Here is a 20,577-nt window from a genome sequence, read left to right as displayed (position 1 = left end):
AATTTCGGTCGAAATTTCGGTGAAAAATTAAATTAATATTAAAAAACAGATTTTTTGGGGCAAATTTTGGAAAAACTGAAATTCCGAAATTTCGGCCGAAATAAATTACCGTTTCGGTTTTTATGGATTTCAGTGTCGGTAATTTCGGATTTCGGTCAAAATTTAAAACCATGGTTTCAACTCCATATTATATAGAAAGCAATCACACACTCCAGACTATATATAAAGAAATAAACAAAAACTAAAGCTTGCTCACATAGCTTAATGGCCCTATGGAGCTCTTTCACTCTTTCAGATGTCCATATTTAGGTTGTCATTTCAACCCTGCCATTTAACCACAAACACGCTGACAAACTTGAAAAAAGTAATTTATAGTTTAAAATGGAACACTAAAAAGAATCATGGGTGAAGTTTACACTAAGGTGAAATCAATCACACACTCCTTACCCAGACTCCTCCCTAGCCTAGGACACCCCTCTACTTGTAAATTTACAAGATGATGTATTTACAACAACTTTGATAAATTATCAAGTGTAATAGCATACCCGATATAGAAACCTTGGATATTGATGAGGCAAGTTCCCATGAAGCACACTGCATCATGACAATCCCAACTTGATCAATGTGGAGAATGCTCTGCAAACTTTCATCTGCTAGAATTATGAGTCAACTGAAGTAGAAGAAAAGATGGACAAATGGACATTATTGCATCACACACCACACAAGTCATAGGAATTGATTTACCAACATTTTCAACAGTAGGGAAATAGTTTAAAGAGAAAGCAATGTTCACCACTGTAAATCCAGGACTCTAGAGAGAGAGAAAAAAAGTTTACCACCTGATGGGTATTAAATACGGCATGGCCGTAGGATCTCGCCACGTGTCGTTTCCATATCGCCAAGATCTTAGCCATGATCGCCCGTCATCATAAGGGGTATTAAATACGGCGTGGCTGTAGGATCTCGCCACGTGTCATTTTCTTATCACCAAAATCTTGCCATAATCACTCATCATCACGATTATGGAGAAGGTCACATGCAAGCCATAAGCAAGCCATGCACGCCACTAATCCCCAGCGACCAGAGAGCGGCCCAATCCAAAGAAAGAAGGCCTTTTCCCCAAAATGATTAAAGAAGTCCACGTGGCACACCATAAAGGAGAATTGCATGCAGAGGAAAAGGATAAATACGTTGCAAGGCTTCCCAAAACAGGATCCAATCTTTTTGGCTGGAAGGGAAGAGAGACCCAACCAGACAAGAGGGCACCATCACCACCAAAAAATCATTAGATAACATTTCAGCATATGTTCAAAAAACACAAAAAATAAGATGGTAAATTGGTAAGGCATTAACTTCATTCAGAACGCCAGAATCTCATGCTTTGCTCGACTCTCACTCGACCTCCAACATATCATAGCAAAATTGAGCCAAAAATGGTAAACATGCCCATTGAAAGCTAACTGAATGCTATAGAGTTAAACAGTTAACTCAAAGATTTAATTATGCGTGGTTAAGCAAGATACTCAATCAGTTGGAGCTCCCTCGCTGATGACTGAAAAATTACAAGGGACGTAATTAGAATTTACACAAACTAAGTATAAGATGCAATTGTTATGGTAGAAAAGAAATCCTACACAAGTGAATATTCAATTACCTACTGATTCAACTTCCTCAAGCTCTTCTAAGGTTTCTTCAATCTCAATCGTTGACAAACTTCTTGACCAATCTTTTGTGCAAATCAAACATTCAACAAGCTTTGGCATCGAAAAGCTATGGAATTGATCAAGCACTCGTCCCCCTAAACTGAAAGTCGACTCAGATGCAACAGTTGATACCGGAATTGCTAAAATATCTCAAGCTATTAGACTCAATATGGGAAACCTTGAGACATTCAATTTCCACCAATTCAAAATGTTAAAGTTACCACCATCTTTTCCAACCCATTCAAGATGATAACAATCAAACTCTAATCCGTATTGGACATTTTCTTCTTGTTGCACCTGCTTACGATACTCATCTTGAAACTGAAATTTAAAACTCTCTTCATTGAGAAGCTGATTTTCACTTTGGTGACCAGGTTGAGTTAATTGAGTTGATGGAACATTAGGAGCCACTTCAATGGATTAGTCATGTTTCAAGAGACGATCGGTAGCATCTTTAACTTTTTTCAATCAATTGTATGTGTAGACACCCCATTTTGTTTTGTTTTAATCAACAAATAAATTAGTGTGTTAAATCCATGTGAGAACCCCCTCTATCATTGATTTATATGTTTTAGGTCATTAATATCTTGATCTGACTTTACGGATCATCAATCGGGACAAAATAAGCTAGGGTCACTTCATAGCCCGGACCCTGATTCCATTCCGAGACCCGATTTCCGTAAATCGTTAGATCAATGGCAGATCTTGACCTGGGTCTAACCATCCAAAACCACCTAACCTCTCCTCTCATCCTAACCATACAAACCTCACCTAACCTCACCTAACCTCTCCTCTCATCCTAACCATCCAAACCTCACCTAACCTCACCTAACCTCACCTAACCTTACCTAACCCCACCTAACCTTACCTAACCTCATCCTCTCATCCTAACCATCCAAAACCACCTAACCTCACCTAACCTCCTATCCCATTCTCCTATAAATACCCTCTCATCCCACCATCCAAGAGGAGAAGAAAAAGAACCCCTCTCTTAGAAAATTCATCCATCTCCCTCATCTCTTCAAGGGTTCGGCCATCCTTGCCGGATCGGGTGATTTTATACGTTGGGTGATATATATCAAAAGCAGTCATTATCAAGCAAGGAATCATCTTCAAAGAATTAACATCAAAGAAAAATCAAACACAAAGTGGGTTTCCAAAGAGGTAGGCATTTATTTCAATTCTATGTAGGGTCTGTTTTCATACATATCTTTTACTTTAAAAGAAAAACCATGTTAGGAAGCATGTAGGGTCTGTTTTCCCCCTGGTTAGCCTCTGGTTAGACCCTGGTTGCACCCAGGTTCGCTGCTGGTTGCACCCAGGTTCGATGCTGGTTGCACCCTGGTTCCCTACTGATTCGCACCCTGGTTCCCTGCTGGTTCGCACTCTGGTTCCCTACTAATTCGCACCCTGGTTCGCACCCTGGCCAGCCCCTGGTTGTACTCTGGTTCGTACCCTGGTTCACACCCTGGTTCCCCCTGGTTAGCCTCTGGTTAGACCCTGGTTGCACCCAGGTTCGTTGCTGGTTGCACCCAGGTTCGATACTGGTTCGCACCCTGGTTCCCTGCTGGTTCGCACTCTGGTTAGACCCTGGTTGCACCCAGGTTCGCTGCTGGTTGCACCCAGGTTCCCTGCTGGTTGCACCCTGGTTCCCCTGCTGATTCGCACCCTGGTTCCCTGCTGGTTCGCACCCTGGTGCACCCTGGTCCGCACCCTGGTTTGTACCCTGCTTCCTCCTGGTTAGACCATGGCTAGTCTCGGGTTTGCTCCTAACTTAGACCCGACTCACTAAACCCCATACCCATAAGCCTTAAACCCTATAACCATAGCCACACATCAACCCAAGCCATACCTTTGTCCACTCACTGAGGCACACCATTTATCCATAAATTTGGTTACATTAAATCTAACCCAGCCAGGCCACCTGCAGCTTAAGTCAAATCGCCCCAATACAATCCAACCAAGTGGGATCCCAACCCAGCTCAACTGAGTCAACTCTAGCCAACCTCCCTAGTCGAGTTGACCCAACTCTCTAGTCGAGTATGCTCAACCTCTTTAACTAATTGGACTCTCCCCTTAGTTGACTCAATCCAATTCCTTAATCAACCCATCCCAATGCAACCGAGTCGCATTCGACCAAGTTGCGGCCTTCCATGTCACAACCGAGTCATTCCCCTATTCTACTAATGCCCTTTTACACCTAATAGAACTTCCTCCCTTTTGCCTAACCAAGTCATATCCCAACACAATCTGAGTCGCATGTTTGAATCCATTTGGCCGAATCTCATAAGCCCGCCCATTTTGAATTCCCAAAATTCAAACCCTTGATGATTCCTGTATGCTCAATTCTTTGATGCAAATTCCCAATTCCAAAATCCCATTGCTAAATCAATGTTTCTGAATCTCAAGTCCAATGCTCAAATACAAACCCGATTCCTGATCCAAATACCAATCCTGTTTTCCAAAATCCAAGCAACCTCCCCAGCGGAACTACGTGTGGCTTGATCCCCATCGCGGGGTACGTAGGCAATTTGGCACTCCCAAGTTCAGTCGCACCTTTCTCTATCTTTCTCATTCCCTCACACTATTTCATCATCTCTTCCATCCCTTTTTTCACTAACCTCAAGAACTGAAATCGATTCACCTCGTGTCTCTCGGAACCGTTGGATTACGGTTTCCGTCGTAAGGACCCTTAGAGCCCAATTTAGGAACACCGGTGTCGTGTCGTGTCCTAAGTTTTAGGGAGTCTTGGGTTTTAGGGAGTCCTAGAGTTAGGAGTCCAGCCTCATCACGGACGCTTGCTATGTATAGCAACCGTGCCATAGGTCTAGTTACACTAGTCACCCAATCTTTCCCTAGGACAAGCCTAGTAAACTAGGATGTAAGGCAAACCTGCATTAGTCTAAGGGACCATTTGCATTTAGATGAGAATCATATAGCATCTTAGATGAAATCCTAAGATAATAAAATCTTCAACTTGAATTAAATAACTTCTCCTAAAACTGTTGAAACAGTCAATCCCGTCTAGGTCGGTGTCTTAGTTGAGTTAGGCATATGTAACTTAGCTTAGGTGCACCGAACTACGTCGACTCTGATCCCAGTGAGGCTTGGGTACGTAGGCAGCTTGGATGTCTGATGGCATACCACCCGCGAGTCGGCACCACAAACAAATTGTGGTGTTTTGTATATTAATTTTCTTGTAAATGCTTAATCAAATCACTTAGGACTTTCCATGAAATTAGAATTTTAGGAGAACTTTCACTTAGATTGAATCCAGACAAATTAATAAATCAAGATACACATTTAGGATTCACATTGAAATTAGATCATAGGATGCATGTCACTTAGTTCGCACATTAACATAGAGTTGAATGAGCCATTTAAAATAAATTTAAAAGAGTTAGCTTTTGGAATCGAAGACCGATTATCGGGCAAGAATGGTGCATGTGGTGGATAACTCCCCATACCTTCCATTCTCGTAACCAGGTAGCGAGTCTAGATTTCTGGTTAATTACGGGTCCTAGATCCCACATCTAGGTGGCGACTCTGTCAGTCTCTTTCGTGTGGAATTCGGATTGCCTTAGTGATCCCAAGTTCACAGGAAAGATTAATTCAAATCAATAATAAAATGCACACGCCAATCGCGTGGATACGAGAGACCAAGAGAGAGAGAGCGGCGGCTCGCGCCCCACACCCCTCTCGCGGGATCAGGGTACCACAGTTTGGCGACTCTGCTGGGGATCACCTAACTTCATTAAAACTTCAAAAGATAATTCATTTGAATTTAATTTTAAATGGCTCATAAAAACTCTATACTTGTTAGATTAGTTTGTCTTGTTTTATTTTCTCATCACATTTTACTCAAACTTAATTTAACAAAACCTGAAGGCATCATAGATTGCGCAAACATATTGCACACACTTACATCACTTGCATCTAAACCATGCATCTCACGTGCACACACATCCTATTTTAGGAACCCGGAGTGTTATCTAGCATGGTTGACTGGGATTTCATCACCTGGTGCCTCTGTGCTAGAGAAGCATTCCACCCTTAGCCTAGTACCTTTATGGTACGTAAACGGATCCCTTGTTCACGTACTGATACGCCGGACACTGGTACAGTATATCGAACATGGATTCGCGCTAAGGGAACTCTTGGCCTTACCCCTAGATTAACCCACACATGCATGTAATATACGAACACATGTGCATCACGTGTGTGAGCCTAGTTTAGGATATTCTACCTATTTGTGTCTAGATTAGGCCGTAGTCCATCTTCCAATGGCTACGATCGGTCCTTAGATACACGAACAAAGGCATGAGTCGAGATTCTCTCTCCACTCCGATAGATTAGGATTAGGGTTGATGCCTTCAGGTAACACTGATAAAATGTGAAAAAAAAAAAAAAAATTTCCCTTTGGGTTAGGATATAAATCCCATCATTTCCAAAAATCTCATAGGATTAGTCATTCATGATCTATCCGTTGAAAGCAATCTTATGCTATCTCATCTAATCTTTTGATCGTGCGTCTTTCGTTCTTCTGTCATACGATTCGATCGTATCTTCATGCCATCCCCTAACTGGCAGATGCAGAATCTCACAATCTTTCTATTATGCATTCTCATGATCTGATCATGCCTGGTCCAGATAATCCAATCTTGCTTGTACCCCTGGTCTCTTCCTCCTCTAGGGGCTACCTTTTCAAGATTATTTTGCTAAGTCCTTCAGAGTTCACTCTCAGAATCCTTGAGCTAGGGGCATTCCCCTATGCGAATCAGTCATCATTGTCCAAAATTGAAAGTATCAGCCATGATGATGTTCAGAACGAACCAGCCTTCGCCGAGCCTTCAACGCCAAACAGTTGCAGCAGTTAAAGTTTTAGTCACTTACTATTTTATGTTGAGTCAGTCATCATGGTCAGTATAATTGTTGAGTCCGGTCTTACAGTTAAAGGTCAATGCCTAGTCCAGGCAAGTTATCTTCTGTTTCCCTTTCTTATTTAGAGTTGTGAATCCTGAGCATGTTCAGGATAGGTCGTCTGATGTAATAGCTTTTCTTTAAATAAAATTTCAGTCAGTTCCAAAAAGTTCACTTGTGTCTGTTTCTTAAGTGTGCTTCTGATCTTAAAATAAGACTCCCTCCTCAAATGAGGACAAAATTGACGAAACTCCACTTGAGTCACAGCAATTACTTGAACGAGAGGAGGAGCGCCAATCCCAACCTTTCAAAGATGAAATTGAAATGATAAACACTGGCACTGAAACTTTGATTCAGTGAATGCCGATTGAAAATACATTACCCTCTAAAGAGTGTGAAGAATTGATAAAATTATTTCAAGAATAAGAAGATTGTCTAGAAAAGCTACAACCGATACTAGGGGCAAGACATAGATGGAAAGCTCAAAGAAAATGAAGAAAGTGAGAAGATATATGCTATACAAGGGGCATAGAGTGGAAACAACTTTCATATTTCTAATCAATGACCTTGGTTCTCAAATTCATAACATAAAGCCAACAAATTCAAGATGAAAAGTTCAAGAGCAAACAATGAAAAGTGATCATCAGATATCGAGAGTACGAATCCATAGATGGAGGATGTCAAAGAACAAGTTTCGCTCTATGAAAGTCAAAAGCACGTATTAGAATCTTGAAAGAAGAAGATCCATTATCTCTTACCTGGAAATGCCGTCAAACTCCGCGAAAAAAAAAACAAAAGAGAAAAATAATAATAAATAAATAATCAGTACCAGAGGGACTCTAGTAACCTGGATCGATTCCCAATTTGAACATCAGAAGGCCTCCTTTGGCCGAATAAATCCCAAAATCAGAACCCAACGTCAAAAGAATACCGATTGCAAACCCTTCGAGCCTGAGTAAAATTTTCTTGAAAACCCATCAAACTCGGGGCATTCGCCCCCGAACTACGCGAGACCTGATCCCTACACTGGGGTACGTAGGCAGCTCGGTTAAACCGAGTTCGGTCGATTCAAAAGAAAAAGAAAAAGAAAAATCAATCGTTCCAAAAAAAAAAAGAGGGACAAGTTCCAAAAGAAGAGAAGATAATTATTCCAGAAAGAAAAGAAAAAAAAGAAAAATCAATTAACCTTCAAACAATTTATTTTCAAACTAGGGCCCTTTTCCCTGAACTACACACGTCCTAATTCCTACATGGGGATATGGAGGCAACCTGTTCACATGTTTGGTCGAAATCTTTGTTGAGCCTTAAGCCATTCTTTGTAAAGCCCTATCCTACCTATAAAGTCCCTCCGGTGTTCAGATTTAATGATCTAGGTCCCGAAACACAAAAAGAAAAAAAAGAACGGAGTTTGAAGATCTGCTAGACTGAAAACCTGAAAGGGCGGTCTAGGCAAAATTTAAGATCATTTCCCTGCTAAGTTGAAAACCCGAAAGGGCGGCTTAGGCAAAAGCTAAGGGGATAGCCTGCTGGATCGAAAACCTAGAAAGGTGGTTCAGGCAAAAGTTAAGGCTAGCGCGGTCCGCCAAGTTAAAAACCCTGAAGAGGTAACTTGGTCACGGTAAGAGAATCATTACAAGAAGGCTACAGCCGGTATCAAGACTGAAGATCAACTGAAGTTCAAGCAAATTCAAGTGATATCCTCAAAACTGGGGGCATTGAAGCTAAGCAATCTTAGGGGTCGTAATTAAATTCTTGAGGCATTACTGTTTCAAGGAAGAAGTCCAGTGTTTATTATTTCAAAAAAAAAAGAAGCATTCCTCGAAAGGATAGACTTACCAAATAAAACGTTAACTAAGTCAGAAGCATTACTGTGTCTGTCAGTGTAGTTAGTCAATCTTTGTCATTCTAAGTTCACTCCTTCAGGGCTGCTCAATCCTTTGAGTAGTGCCTTTCATCTAAGTTTTCTCTTTAGAAAGAGTCAATCGTCGTTCCTATGTCCAAATGATGTAACTGTCTTGGTGAAGGAGGCCCGGCCTAGGCAGCTCCCTGCAATTATACCTGAAAGGGTTCGAGAATCTAGTCAAACAGCTACATTTCAAAGAAGATCAACTCAGAAGAGTTCAGAAGTAGAAACATCAGAAAGCCCAGCTTCCGTAAAAAGATCATACCCCAGGAAGGCACCTTAAGCTTGGAAGAGCCCCAGATGCAATGGTGGTTGAGCCAATTTCTCAGAAAGACGAACCATTAAAATTCGGAATCTCCTTCCAGTTTGTTAAATACTATCCTGGTCAAGAAATGTTTATCTAAACACCTGTCAAGAGGCAAATCCCACTTTTCCATGATTATATCCGAGAGAGCCATTGTTCTAAATTACCAATCTCAAATGTCTTGTTCAAGGTTTCAGTTATCAAAATCCCCAGAAGACAAGACCAACAGTCTCATTGAGAAAAATCTTGTTGAAGTTTCATAAAAGTGTTCCTAATCCATCCTTGTTACTAATGGTTCTTCGTTCATAAGGTTGGTCGTCTCATCATTCGTCAAAGTCTTGGTTTCCACTGTCTTTACTGGGCGCGATCTATAATGTCCCCGATTTCATTGAGTTCAAAAAAAAAAAAAAAAAAAATCCAAAATTCATCAAATCCAATTCTACGTCAAATTCAAATTCATGAAAACCTCTAAATTCTTCGAGCCCGTTTGTGAACGGTGCCTCTTTTCTCGAGGCCATTTGTGAATGGTCTCGTCTTCTCCTTGAGCCCGTTTGCTGACGGTACCTCATTTCCCAAAAATAAAAATTCATCAAATCCAATCCCTGATTCAAACAAATCCAATCTTACGTCAAATTCAAGTTCATGAAAAATCTCATGTCCTCTTTGAGCCCTTTTGTGAAAGGTGCCTCATTTCTCGAGTCCATTTGTGAATGGTCTCGTCTTCTCCCTGAACCCGTTTGTGAACAGGTTTCTCATTCTCTGAGTCCATTTGTGAATGGTCTCATGTCCTCTTTGAGCCCGTTTGTGAACGGTGCCTCTTTTCTCGAGGCCATTTGTGAATGGTCTCATCTTCTCCTTGAGCCCGTTTGCGGACGGTACCTCATTTTCCAAAAATAAAAAAAATTTATCAAATCCAAATCCTTAATTAAAAAAAAATCCAATTCTACGTCGAATTCAAATTCATGAAAACCTCTAAATTCTTTGAGCCCGTTTGTGAACGGTGCCTCTTTTCTCGAGGCCATTTGTGAATGGTCTCGTCTTTTCCTTGAGCCCGTTTGCGGACGGTACCTCATTTCTCAAAAATAAAAAAAATTCATCAAATCCAATCCCCGATTCAAACAAATCCAATCTTACGTCAAATTCAAGTTCATGAAAAATCTCATGTCCTCTTTGAGCCCTTTTGTGAAAGGTGCATCATTTCTCGAGTCCATTTGTGAATGGTCTCGTCTTCTCCTTGAACCCGTTTGTGAACAGGTTTCTCATTCTCTGAGTCCATTTGTGAATGGTCTCATGTCCTCTTTGAGCCCTCTTGTGAAAGGTGCCTCATTTCTCGAGTCCATTTGTGAATGGTCTCGTCTTCTCCTTGAACCCGTTTGTGAACGGTGCCTCATTTCTCGAATCCATTTGTGAATGGTCTCGTCTTCTCCTTGAGCCCGTTTGTGAACGGTGCCTCATTTCTCTAGTCCATTTGTGAATGGTCTCGTCTTCTCCTTGAGCCCGTTTGTGAATGGTGCCCCATTTCTCGAGTCCATTTGTGAATGGTCTTGTCTTATCCTTGAGTCCGTTTGTGAATGGTGCCTCTTTTCTCGAATCCATTTGTGAATGGTATCGTCCTCCTTGAGCCCGTTTGTGAACGGTGCCTCATTTCTCGAGTCCATTTGTGAATGGTCTTGTCTTCTCCTTGAGCCCGTTTGTGAACGGTGCCTCATTTCTCGAGTCCATTTGTGAATGGTCTTGTCTTCTCCTTGAGCCCGTTTGTGAACGGTGCCTCATTTCTCGAGTCCATCTGTGAATGGTTTTCTATCCTCCTTGAGGCCGTTTGTGAACGGTGCCTCATTATCCAAGTCCATTTGGGAATGCTTCTTATCCTCGTTGAACCCGCTTGTGAGCGGCGTCTCATCTCCTTCTAAAAACTGTTTGAGAGCGATCTTTGTCCTTTCCCTTCAGAATCCATTCGAAAATGATATCTCATTCTCTAATTGCCCGTTTGTGAACGGCGCCGCATCGAGTTTTTTTTATTATTCAAGTTCTAGGGTTTCATCTAAGGTTTTGCATTATGTTAAGGTGCGTTGTGTCTAGAGAGTCCTTTGTCGATTAAAGCTACGCAAAATGGTTCTGTCATTTTTAACTTTGGTATTCAATGACTACGTCATCTCTACCAAAGAGGGGCATCTGTAGACACCCCATTTTGTTTTGTTTTAATCAACAAATAAATTAGTGTGTTAAATCCATGTGAGAACCCCCTCTATCATTGATTTATATGTTTTAGGTCATTAATATCTTGATCTGACTTTACGGATCATCAATCGGGACAAAATAAGCTAGGGTCACTTCATAGCCCGGACCCTGATTCCATTCCGAGACCCGATTTCCGTAAATCGTTAGATCAATGGCAGATCTTGACCTGGGTCTAACCATCCAAAACCACCTAACCTCTCCTCTCATCCTAACCATCCAAACCTCACCTAACCTCACCTAACCTCTCCTCTCATCCTAACCATCCAAACCTCACCTAACCTCACCTAACCTCACCTAACCTTACCTAACCCCACCTAACCTTACCTAACCTCATCCTCTCATCCTAACCATCCAAAACCACCTAACCTCACCTAACCTCCTATCCCATTCTCCTATAAATACCCTCTCATCCCACCATCCAAGAGGAGAAGAAAAAGAACCCCTCTCTTAGAAAATTCATCCCTCTCCCTCATCTCTTCAAGGGTTCGGCCATCCTTGCCGGATCGGGTGATTTTATACGTTGGGTGATATATATCAAAAGCAGTCATTATCAAGCAAGGAATCATCTTCAAAGAATTAACATCAAAGAAAAATCAAACACAAAGTGGGTTTCCAAAGAGGTAGGCATTTATTTCAATTCTATGTAGGGTCTGTTTTCATACATATCTTTTACTTTAAAAGAAAAACCATGTTAGGAAGCATGTAGGGTCTGTTTTCCCCCTGGTTAGCCTCTGGTTAGACCCTGGTTGCACCCAGGTTCGCTGCTGGTTGCACCCAGGTTCGATGCTGGTTGCACCCTGGTTCCCTACTGATTCGCACCCTGGTTCCCTGCTGGTTCGCACTCTGGTTCCCTACTAATTCGCACCCTGGTTCGCACCCTGGCCAGCCCCTGGTTGTACTCTGGTTCGTACCCTGGTTCACACCCTGGTTCCCCCTGGTTAGCCTCTGGTTAGACCCTGGTTGCACCCAGGTTCGTTGCTGGTTGCACCCAGGTTCGATACTGGTTCGCACCCTGGTTCCCTGCTGGTTCGCACTCTGGTTAGACCCTGGTTGCACCCAGGTTCGCTGCTGGTTGCACCCAGGTTCCCTGCTGGTTGCACCCTGGTTCCCCTGCTGGTTCGCACCCTGGTTCCCTGCTGGTTCGCACCCTGGTGCACCCTGGTCCGCACCCTGGTTTGTACCCTGCTTCCTCCTGGTTAGACCATGGCTAGTCTCGGGTTTGCTCCTAACTTAGACCCGACTCACTAAACCCCATACCCATAAGCCTTAAACCCTATAACCATAGCCACACATCAACCCAAGCCATACCTTTGTCCACTCACTGAGGCACACCATTTATCCATAAATTTGGTTACATTAAATCTAACCCAGCCAGGCCACCTGCAGCTTAAGTCAAATCGCCCCAATACAATCCAACCAAGTGGGATCCCAACCCAGCTCAACTGAGTCAACTCTAGCCAACCTCCCTAGTCGAGTTGACCCAACTCTCTAGTCGAGTATGCTCAACCTCTTTAACTAATTGGGCTCTCCCCTTAGTTGACTCAATCCAATTCCTTAATCAACCCATCCCAATGCAACCGAGTCGCATTCGACCAAGTTGCGGCCTTCCATGTCACAACCGAGTCATTCCCCTATTCTACTAATGCCCTTTTACACCTAATAGAACTTCCTCCCTTTTGCCTAACCAAGTCATATCCCAACACAATCTGAGTCGCATGTTTGAATCCATTTGGCCGAATCTCATAAGCCCGCCCATTTTGAATTCCCAAAATTCAAACCCTTGATGATTCCTGTATGCTCAATTCTTTGATGCAAATTCCCAATTCCAAAATCCCATTGCTAAATCAATGTTTCTGAATCTCAAGTCCAATGCTCAAATACAAACCCGATTCCTGATCCAAATACCAATCCTGTTTTCCAAAATCCAAGCAACCTCCCCAGCGGAACTACGTGTGGCTTGATCCCCATCGCGGGGTACGTAGGCAATTTGGCACTCCCAAGTTCAGTCGCACCTTTCTCTATCTTTCTCATTCCCTCACACTATTTCATCATCTCTTCCATCCCTTTTTTCACTAACCTCAAGAACTGAAATCGATTCACCTCGTGTCTCTCGGAACCGTTGGATTACGGTTTCCGTCGTAAGGACCCTTAGAGCCCAATTTAGGAACACCGGTGTCGTGTCGTGTCCTAAGTTTTAGGGAGTCTTGGGTTTTAGGGAGTCCTAGAGTTAGGAGTCCAGCCTCATCACGGACGCTTGCTATGTATAGCAACCGTGCCATAGGTCTAGTTACACTAGTCACCCAATCTTTCCCTAGGACAAGCCTAGTAAACTAGGATGTAAGGCAAACCTGCATTAGTCTAAGGGACCATTTGCATTTAGATGAGAATCATATAGCATCTTAGATGAAATCCTAAGATAATAAAATCTTCAACTTGAATTAAATAACTTCTCCTAAAACTGTTGAAACAGTCAATCCCGTCTAGGTCGGTGTCTTAGTTGAGTTAGGCATATGTAACTTAGCTTAGGTGCACCGAACTACGTCGACTCTGATCCCAGTGAGGCTTGGGTACGTAGGCAGCTTGGATGTCTGATGGCATACCACCCGCGAGTCGGCACCACAAACAAATTGTGGTGTTTTGTATATTAATTTTCTTGTAAATGCTTAATCAAATCACTTAGGACTTTCCATGAAATTAGAATTTTAGGAGAACTTTCACTTAGATTGAATCCAGACAAATTAATAAATCAAGATACACATTTAGGATTCACATTGAAATTAGATCATAGGATGCATGTCACTTAGTTCGCACATTAACATAGAGTTGAATGAGCCATTTAAAATAAATTTAAAAGAGTTAGCTTTTGGAATCGAAGACCGATTATCGGGCAAGAATGGTGCATGTGGTGGATAACTCCCCATACCTTCCATTCTCGTAACCAGGTAGCGAGTCTAGATTTCTGGTTAATTACGGGTCCTAGATCCCACATCTAGGTGGCGACTCTGTCAGTCTCTTTCGTGTGGAATTCGGATTGCCTTAGTGATCCCAAGTTCACAGGAAAGATTAATTCAAATCAATAATAAAATGCACACGCCAATCGCGTGGATACGAGAGACCAAGAGAGAGAGAGCGGCGGCTCGCGCCCCACACCCCTCTCGCGGGATCAGGGTACCACAGTATGACATCATCAACGGCGTGAATCTTAGAATAACAAAATTCTATGTATTTCAGCTTATATCGAGGATCAAGGACCATTGCAACAGGTAATGCTGGCCCGATCTATGTTGCCCCGATATTTATCAGATTTTTCCTTCATCTTCAACGCCATTTCACGAAGGCAAGGATTATCACTTTTAGCCCATTGCATTAAGAAGACTTCAATAGCATAAACCTCATGAAAATAAACATTTGTGTGGTTTAAAGGGATCCAAAAAAATTTTTTTTGTAGAGATGTAGAATCGTTCAAAGAACCTACACAATACTTTTGCTTTGTCCCAATCATCCTCAGTAGGTGGATCATCCTTGAGTTCTCTTTGAAAATTACTATCCAAATCTTCTAAACGTTCGAATGCCTTTCGGGATTCTAATGAAGTCTGCACCATAAGAAATGTAGAATTCCTACGAGTGCATACATCAAGACATAATGTCTTCTTCTATGATATTTTATCTTGGTCAGCACACAATTTAAACTGTTGTTGCCTCACTGGTGAACTTCTAACATGTTTTGCTTCATTGCAAATTTGAACTACTGATGTCTTAGCTTCCTTAGAATTTCTTTTCATGGAAAATTTTATTTCCCACATTTTTCTTTTCCTTTGATCCAAACACCCTCTTGGCTTACTTTCTCTTTCCGGGCCGGTGGTTGTGGGGTAAAAGGCTGGAATCTATGGGAAAATTACATCCTTTGCCATAAGTTGATTTCAACGTTTAATCACTAGGGGAAGGGTTTTTTTTTAATATGATATAATTATTGCCCTCAAGAGGGATATCTTTCGCTATCTTGGTTCAATCCTACATAAGGAAGGAGAGATTGAAGAGGATGTTAACCACATAATAAGAGCAGGTTGGGTGAAGTGGAAGCATGCTTCAGGAGTTCTACGCAATCGTAAAATACCTACCAAGTTGAAGGGAAAGTTTTATAAGGTAACTGTGAGGCTAGCCACGCTATACATCTCAGAATGTTGGGCCACCAAGAAGCAGCATGTGCATAAGATGAGTGTAGCAGAAATGCGGATGCTTAGATGGATGTGCAGCTACACAAGGTTAGATCAAATTAAAAATGAAGACATCCGTAAAAATGTGGGAGTGACACCAATTGAGGAGAAGATGAGACAGAACCGCTTAAGATGGTTTGGGCATATCCAACATAGGCCTTTGGATGCTCCTGTGAAAAGAAGTGACTCGTGCCAAGTTGATAGAGTAAACAGAGGTTGGGGCAGACCGAAAACAACTTGGGTAGGAACAGTGAGGAAAGACTTGAGGGCTAGGAATATAACAGAGAACATGACCTTGGATAGGATAGAATGGAAGAAATTGATCCATGTAGACGAACCCAACTAGTGTCAGAATTAGACTTAGTCAATTTGAGCCGGGGAGATCCTTTCACTTTCTTCTTGAAAAATTTCTAAAGAATTCATTAGCCGACCCCAACTAGTGTCAGAATTAGACTTAGTCAATTTGAGCCGGGGAGATCCTTTCACTTTCTTCTTGAAAATTTTCTAAAGAATTCATTAGCCGACCCCAACTAGTTTGGGACAAAGGCTAATTAGTTAAGTTGAGTAGATAAGTATTGCCTCCTCCTAGTCAGCCCTTAGTGTTTTTTTGCAAACTCCTTTGTCTAAAGAAATGACATATAGAGTCTATGTTCTTTGTGAAGGAACTCAGTTCAAGCTCAAAAGGTCTTCTTACATATCAAATTACATGTGTAGAACTTCGTGTGATCTGTAAGGTAATTACTTAGCCCCGTATTTTAAAACTCGGATGCATGTTAAAATGTGGCCAAAGCATACCCTAGTCAGCCCAGCATGACGCGGGTCGAGTGGTTGGTTGACATAGTTGTATGTTCGCTTGACGCGATCATAACTCAGGAGAGGAGTTTTAATTGAGCTTGCAAGGCATAACCTGATTCGGATAAGAATACCGAGTTTAAAGAAATGAAAAATACCGAATCTATGTTCTCCCTTAATGCAAAGAAACTATGGTCCACCTCAAACGTCTTCTTCCGTATCAAATTACATGTGTAGAATCTCATGTGATCCACAGGGTAATTAGTTAGCCCAGTGTTTTAAAATTTGGATGCATCTTAAAACATGGTCAAAGCAAATCCTAGTCAGCTCGGCATGACGCGGGTCGAGTACTTGATTGACACAGCTGAATCCTCGGTTGACGTGATCATTGTTGGGTATATAATATAACCCATCTATGTTCTAATATAAGCCCAATAAGATAATGGACCGGTGTAGTGGGCCTACATGGGCTAGAGTCCAGTAACCAGTCATTAACCCTCGTGTATCGGGGCTCAACAAACTTGGTATTCAAAACTAGATACCTTGGGTGTAATGCTTTAAGCAACTTCTTGCTTAACCCTAATTCTCCTAACAATCATAATTCAAGCCTCAGGGGACAGGGAAGAGTTTTAATTAGGTTTGCAAGGCAAAACGTGGATTTAGATAAGAACACAAACAACGCAAAAGGGAGTTTACTGAGGGGAGTCCATGATGACGTGGGGGAGTTATGAAATTATGAGTTAGCAACTTCCTAGCCAATAAAGTTGTGTTCTTTAGAGCTAGTTCATTTTTATTTTATTTTTTCAAAAACCAACATCGGAAGCTGCATATGACAGAGACATGGAAGAATGGGCAGAATGGGTCCGAGATGGAAAATGCCATTCTCCAAATTATTTTTAGACGATGATTTTTTCGCCCCCTGTAGGATAAAGCGCCCCACTTTTAACCCGATTTGTCAACAAAAAGTTTAAAGTCAGCTCAAAATTCAAGTTACAGGAGGGGCGCATTATCCTATAGTGGGGGTGAAAAAATCATCTCCCTTATATATTTTTTTTTCATTCTCCGCAACGGAAAAAGCAATAGAGAAAAACTCTGCCAAGAAGAAGTGTAAGAGAACGGAGCCATTTATTTCCGAAGTAAAAGTGAGGGGTGCCAAAATCATACTTCCCTACAATTATCTCGCGGATCTTTTTAATAATTGCTCCCACGTTCAACTAATGACGGAAAGATGTGCAATACGCTCTTCCGCGTATTCTAGCTTTCTCGGCGCAATTACGGAGAGTGACGACAAACGCCGTTTAGAAAATCCAAATCGCGACTGGATTCGTCCGAGATTTTGGGGGGCAAAAAAAACGAGGATCTAGGGTTTCTTCATTTCATTCTCTCTAGTCAAATATTCAGCCCCCTCTTCTCTAAATTTCTCATTAGAAAACTGGTAAGTACCTCTAAATCTGCTACATTCATATCACTAGAGTTTTTTCAAGAGTTCTATACCCTTTATTTCAGATTTTTTTTTTTGCTTTACTTTACCTGTAAATCGAAGGACCTGCGAAATTCAGGTTATGGAATTCTCTTTTATAATGGCCATTTAGGCCTTGTTTGGATTGCTGGATTTTTTTTTTCGGAAAAGTTTGGAGAGGAAAAATATTTCTAAATTTTCTTACTTTTTTACACACGAAAAAGAGAACTTGAACCAGCTCTATTCATAATAATATTCCTCTAAATTAACCAAAATCATATAATTTCTCTCTTGATCATGGAAAGAACAAAAAAAATTCCTAGAGATTTTTCCCGTCGGACATGTTTTTCTTGCAATCCAATCAGGGCTTTTGGGTTTTTATTGGATATTGTTATTGGGTTTGGTTGGAGATCTCATGATCAGTGAATCTGGTTTTCGAGTTCAGCAGCCTATGTAATTCTAATAGAATACCAAGATTTTTTTTTTCTATTTTAGCAGTATTTGGAATTCTCTCTTTTTGGCAGATAGTTTGGGACATTGATCGTATTTTTCACAGGTTATAATGGTAGTTTAGGGTTTTTGTTTGATAATGATAATGGGTTTGGTTTGTACTTTAGGGTTTTTATTGGATTTTGTTATTGGGTTTGGTTGGAGATCGCATGATGAGTGAATTTGGTTTTCAAGTTCACAGGCCTATGTTATTATAGTAGAATACCAAGAATTTTGATTTTTTTTTTTTTTTTTGTGTGTGTGTGTGTGCAGTCACTGGGATATAGATTTGCTTAGTTTCTCAATCGGTATGGATGGGGGTTTGTCAGGGGGGAATATGATTCCTGGTCATTATAGGGTAATAGATTTACAAGGATCGTTACATGCCCACCAGCATCAGCAACAACACCCACATTCACTTCACCAACAACATCTCCAAGATGTGTTTCCTCTCCCCTCGGGATCCCACCTTGTGCACGAGAGTGATCAATCTTTAGGGCTAGTTGGGAATCATAGAAACTCTAAGAATTGTACTAGCGATGAGGATGAGCCTAGCTTTACCGAGGAAGATGGAGGGAAGGGAAAGAAGAACTCCCCATGGCAACGGATGAAATGGACGGATGGAATGGTGAAGCTTCTGATCACTGTCGTTGCTTATATCGGGGAAGATACTGCACCCGACTGTGGAAGGAGAAAGCTTATTCTCTTGCATAAGAAGGGGAAGTGGAAGGCTGTCTCGAAGGTCATGGCCACGAGGGGGTGTTATGTCTCGCCCCAACAATGCGAAGACAAGTTCAATGATTTGAACAAGAGGTACAAACGACTTACAGACGTCCTTGGTCGGGGCACCTCTTGTAGGGTCGTTGAACACCCTACTCTTTTGGATACAATGAACCACCTTTCAGAGAAGGCGAAGGATGATGTGAGGAAAATCTTGAGCTCGAAGCATCTGTATTATGAAGAGATGTGCTCATACCATAATGGAAATCGTTTGCATTTGCTGGATGATCCGACTCTGCAGCATAGCGTGCAGTTAGTTTTAAAAGGTAGCGATGGGCGGGACCCAGGTAAGCTTGCAAAGGATGAAAATGGTAGTGATGATCAAGATGAAGACGACATTGATGATGGAGATGATGAAGGAGAAGAGAATATTAATCTTCAAAGTGAAGATGGGTTGGTTGGGACAGGCCATATTACAAAGAGAATGAGGCTGCATCAAAACCTGGAAGAAACAAACTTTTGGGCCCCAATGAATTCGCATGAATGTAGCAAACGTGCTTGTTCTGAAAACCATCCTGTGGAGATAAATGGAAACACTCAGAGGCAGTGGATGAGGAGCCGCACCTTGCAACTGGAAGAGCAAAGGTTGAGCATTCAAGCCCAAGCATTTGAACTGGAGAGTCAGAGGTTCAAATGGCAAAGGTTTAGCCGAAAGAAAGAGAGGGAACTAGATAAATTGAGGCTTGAGAATGAAAGGATGAAGCTTGAAAATGAGCGTATGTTGTTAGAATTGAGGAAAAGGGAATTGGAAATTGAGTATAACAGGCCGAATGCTACAATTGCTTCTGGTTCCCTGGCAATGGATCAGTTACAACATAGGGAGCAGAGCTAACGGAACAGAGGGCAGTGCATCAGATAAGTTGCGACCGTGCATGAGCTTGTGACCTTTATTAGCATAAGCTAAGGTCTCCTTATCTTACAAGCTTGTAAAGTTTTGTCACTCAAATAGGATTGCTTTGGCTTACTGGATAGCATGTTTAATCGTGGATTTTTTTTTCCCGTTGAATTTTGAAGTTATGTATGGAAATCTTCTCTTCTTTTTTTTATATATTGAGTGAGACAGATTGCAATTTTTCTCCCTGGAACTTTCAAGAGGACACTATAATGCTAAGGTAAGTTATCTATATCTTCTATTTTTCAGACAACAACATTGAAGATACTAAGACTGTGCTCATAAGACTGGCACAACCTCTCGCTCTTCTGTAATTCTGTTTTTCTTTTTTTCTTGTGAATTTCTGTTTCCTTTCAAAAAGAAAAAAGAACAAAAAACAATTCTGCTCGAGGATGGGTTTCCCAACTGCATTAATGGAGGAATAAATGTATGATTAGTTGGCATTTGCATGGTCAAATTTCCAGATTCCTTTGGATCTATTCTATGTGAACACTGTTTTCTAGTTTGTTTCAAGTTACCGTTGTAAAACCTCAGGTACTCTGTTCTTGAAATTTTGAAATGTTGTTGCCTGTTGAGTTATGTTTAATTTTCTGCATGTCTTTCTTTGTAGGCAACTTTCACTAAGAGAAATTTTTTCACTTCTGTTGCATGTGAAGAAGCTGGATACATTAGTCTGTGTAGTTCTTTGTTTCTTTTGCTAGTTTCATTCCATTTTCATTAGTTACACACATAAAAAGACTGACAAACATTATGAAGTGGGATACGTATCAGTTGTGTTCTCAGAATGATATCTCATTCTGAGTATTTTTTTCCAAGCAAGTATATATTATTATAAAAAAAAGGGACAACCATTTGGAGTAAGATCCTATTATGAGTTTCTTTT

General features: G+C 41.4%; 1 protein-coding gene and 1 long non-coding RNA gene across 2 annotated transcripts; both read left to right on the top strand.

Annotated features, from left to right (window-relative positions):
* Positions 1 to 4,719: 4,719 nt before the first annotated feature.
* Positions 4,720 to 8,201, top strand: LOC143887920 (uncharacterized). Its single transcript, XR_013254413.1, has 2 exons — positions 4,720 to 7,996; positions 8,127 to 8,201. It is a non-coding gene; the product is annotated as an uncharacterized LOC143887920 (long non-coding RNA).
* A 9,016-nt stretch (positions 8,202 to 17,217) lies between these two features.
* LOC143887919 (uncharacterized) lies at positions 17,218 to 19,874 on the top strand. Its single transcript, XM_077392167.1, has 2 exons — positions 17,218 to 17,509; positions 18,296 to 19,874. The coding sequence occupies exon 2, from the start codon at positions 18,333 to 18,335 to the stop codon at positions 19,632 to 19,634; it is 1,302 nt and encodes a 433-aa protein (XP_077248282.1). The 5' UTR covers positions 17,218 to 17,509; positions 18,296 to 18,332; the 3' UTR covers positions 19,635 to 19,874.
* The last annotated feature ends 703 nt before the right edge of the window (positions 19,875 to 20,577 follow it).

This window comes from Tasmannia lanceolata, unplaced genomic scaffold (genome assembly GCF_043159265.1).
Source record: "Tasmannia lanceolata isolate RefF3 unplaced genomic scaffold, GAP_Taslan_0.1 ptg000012l, whole genome shotgun sequence".
In the NCBI taxonomy this organism is placed as follows: domain Eukaryota; kingdom Viridiplantae; phylum Streptophyta; class Magnoliopsida; order Canellales; family Winteraceae; genus Tasmannia; species Tasmannia lanceolata.
This window is presented reverse-complemented; position numbering and strand designations above follow the sequence as displayed.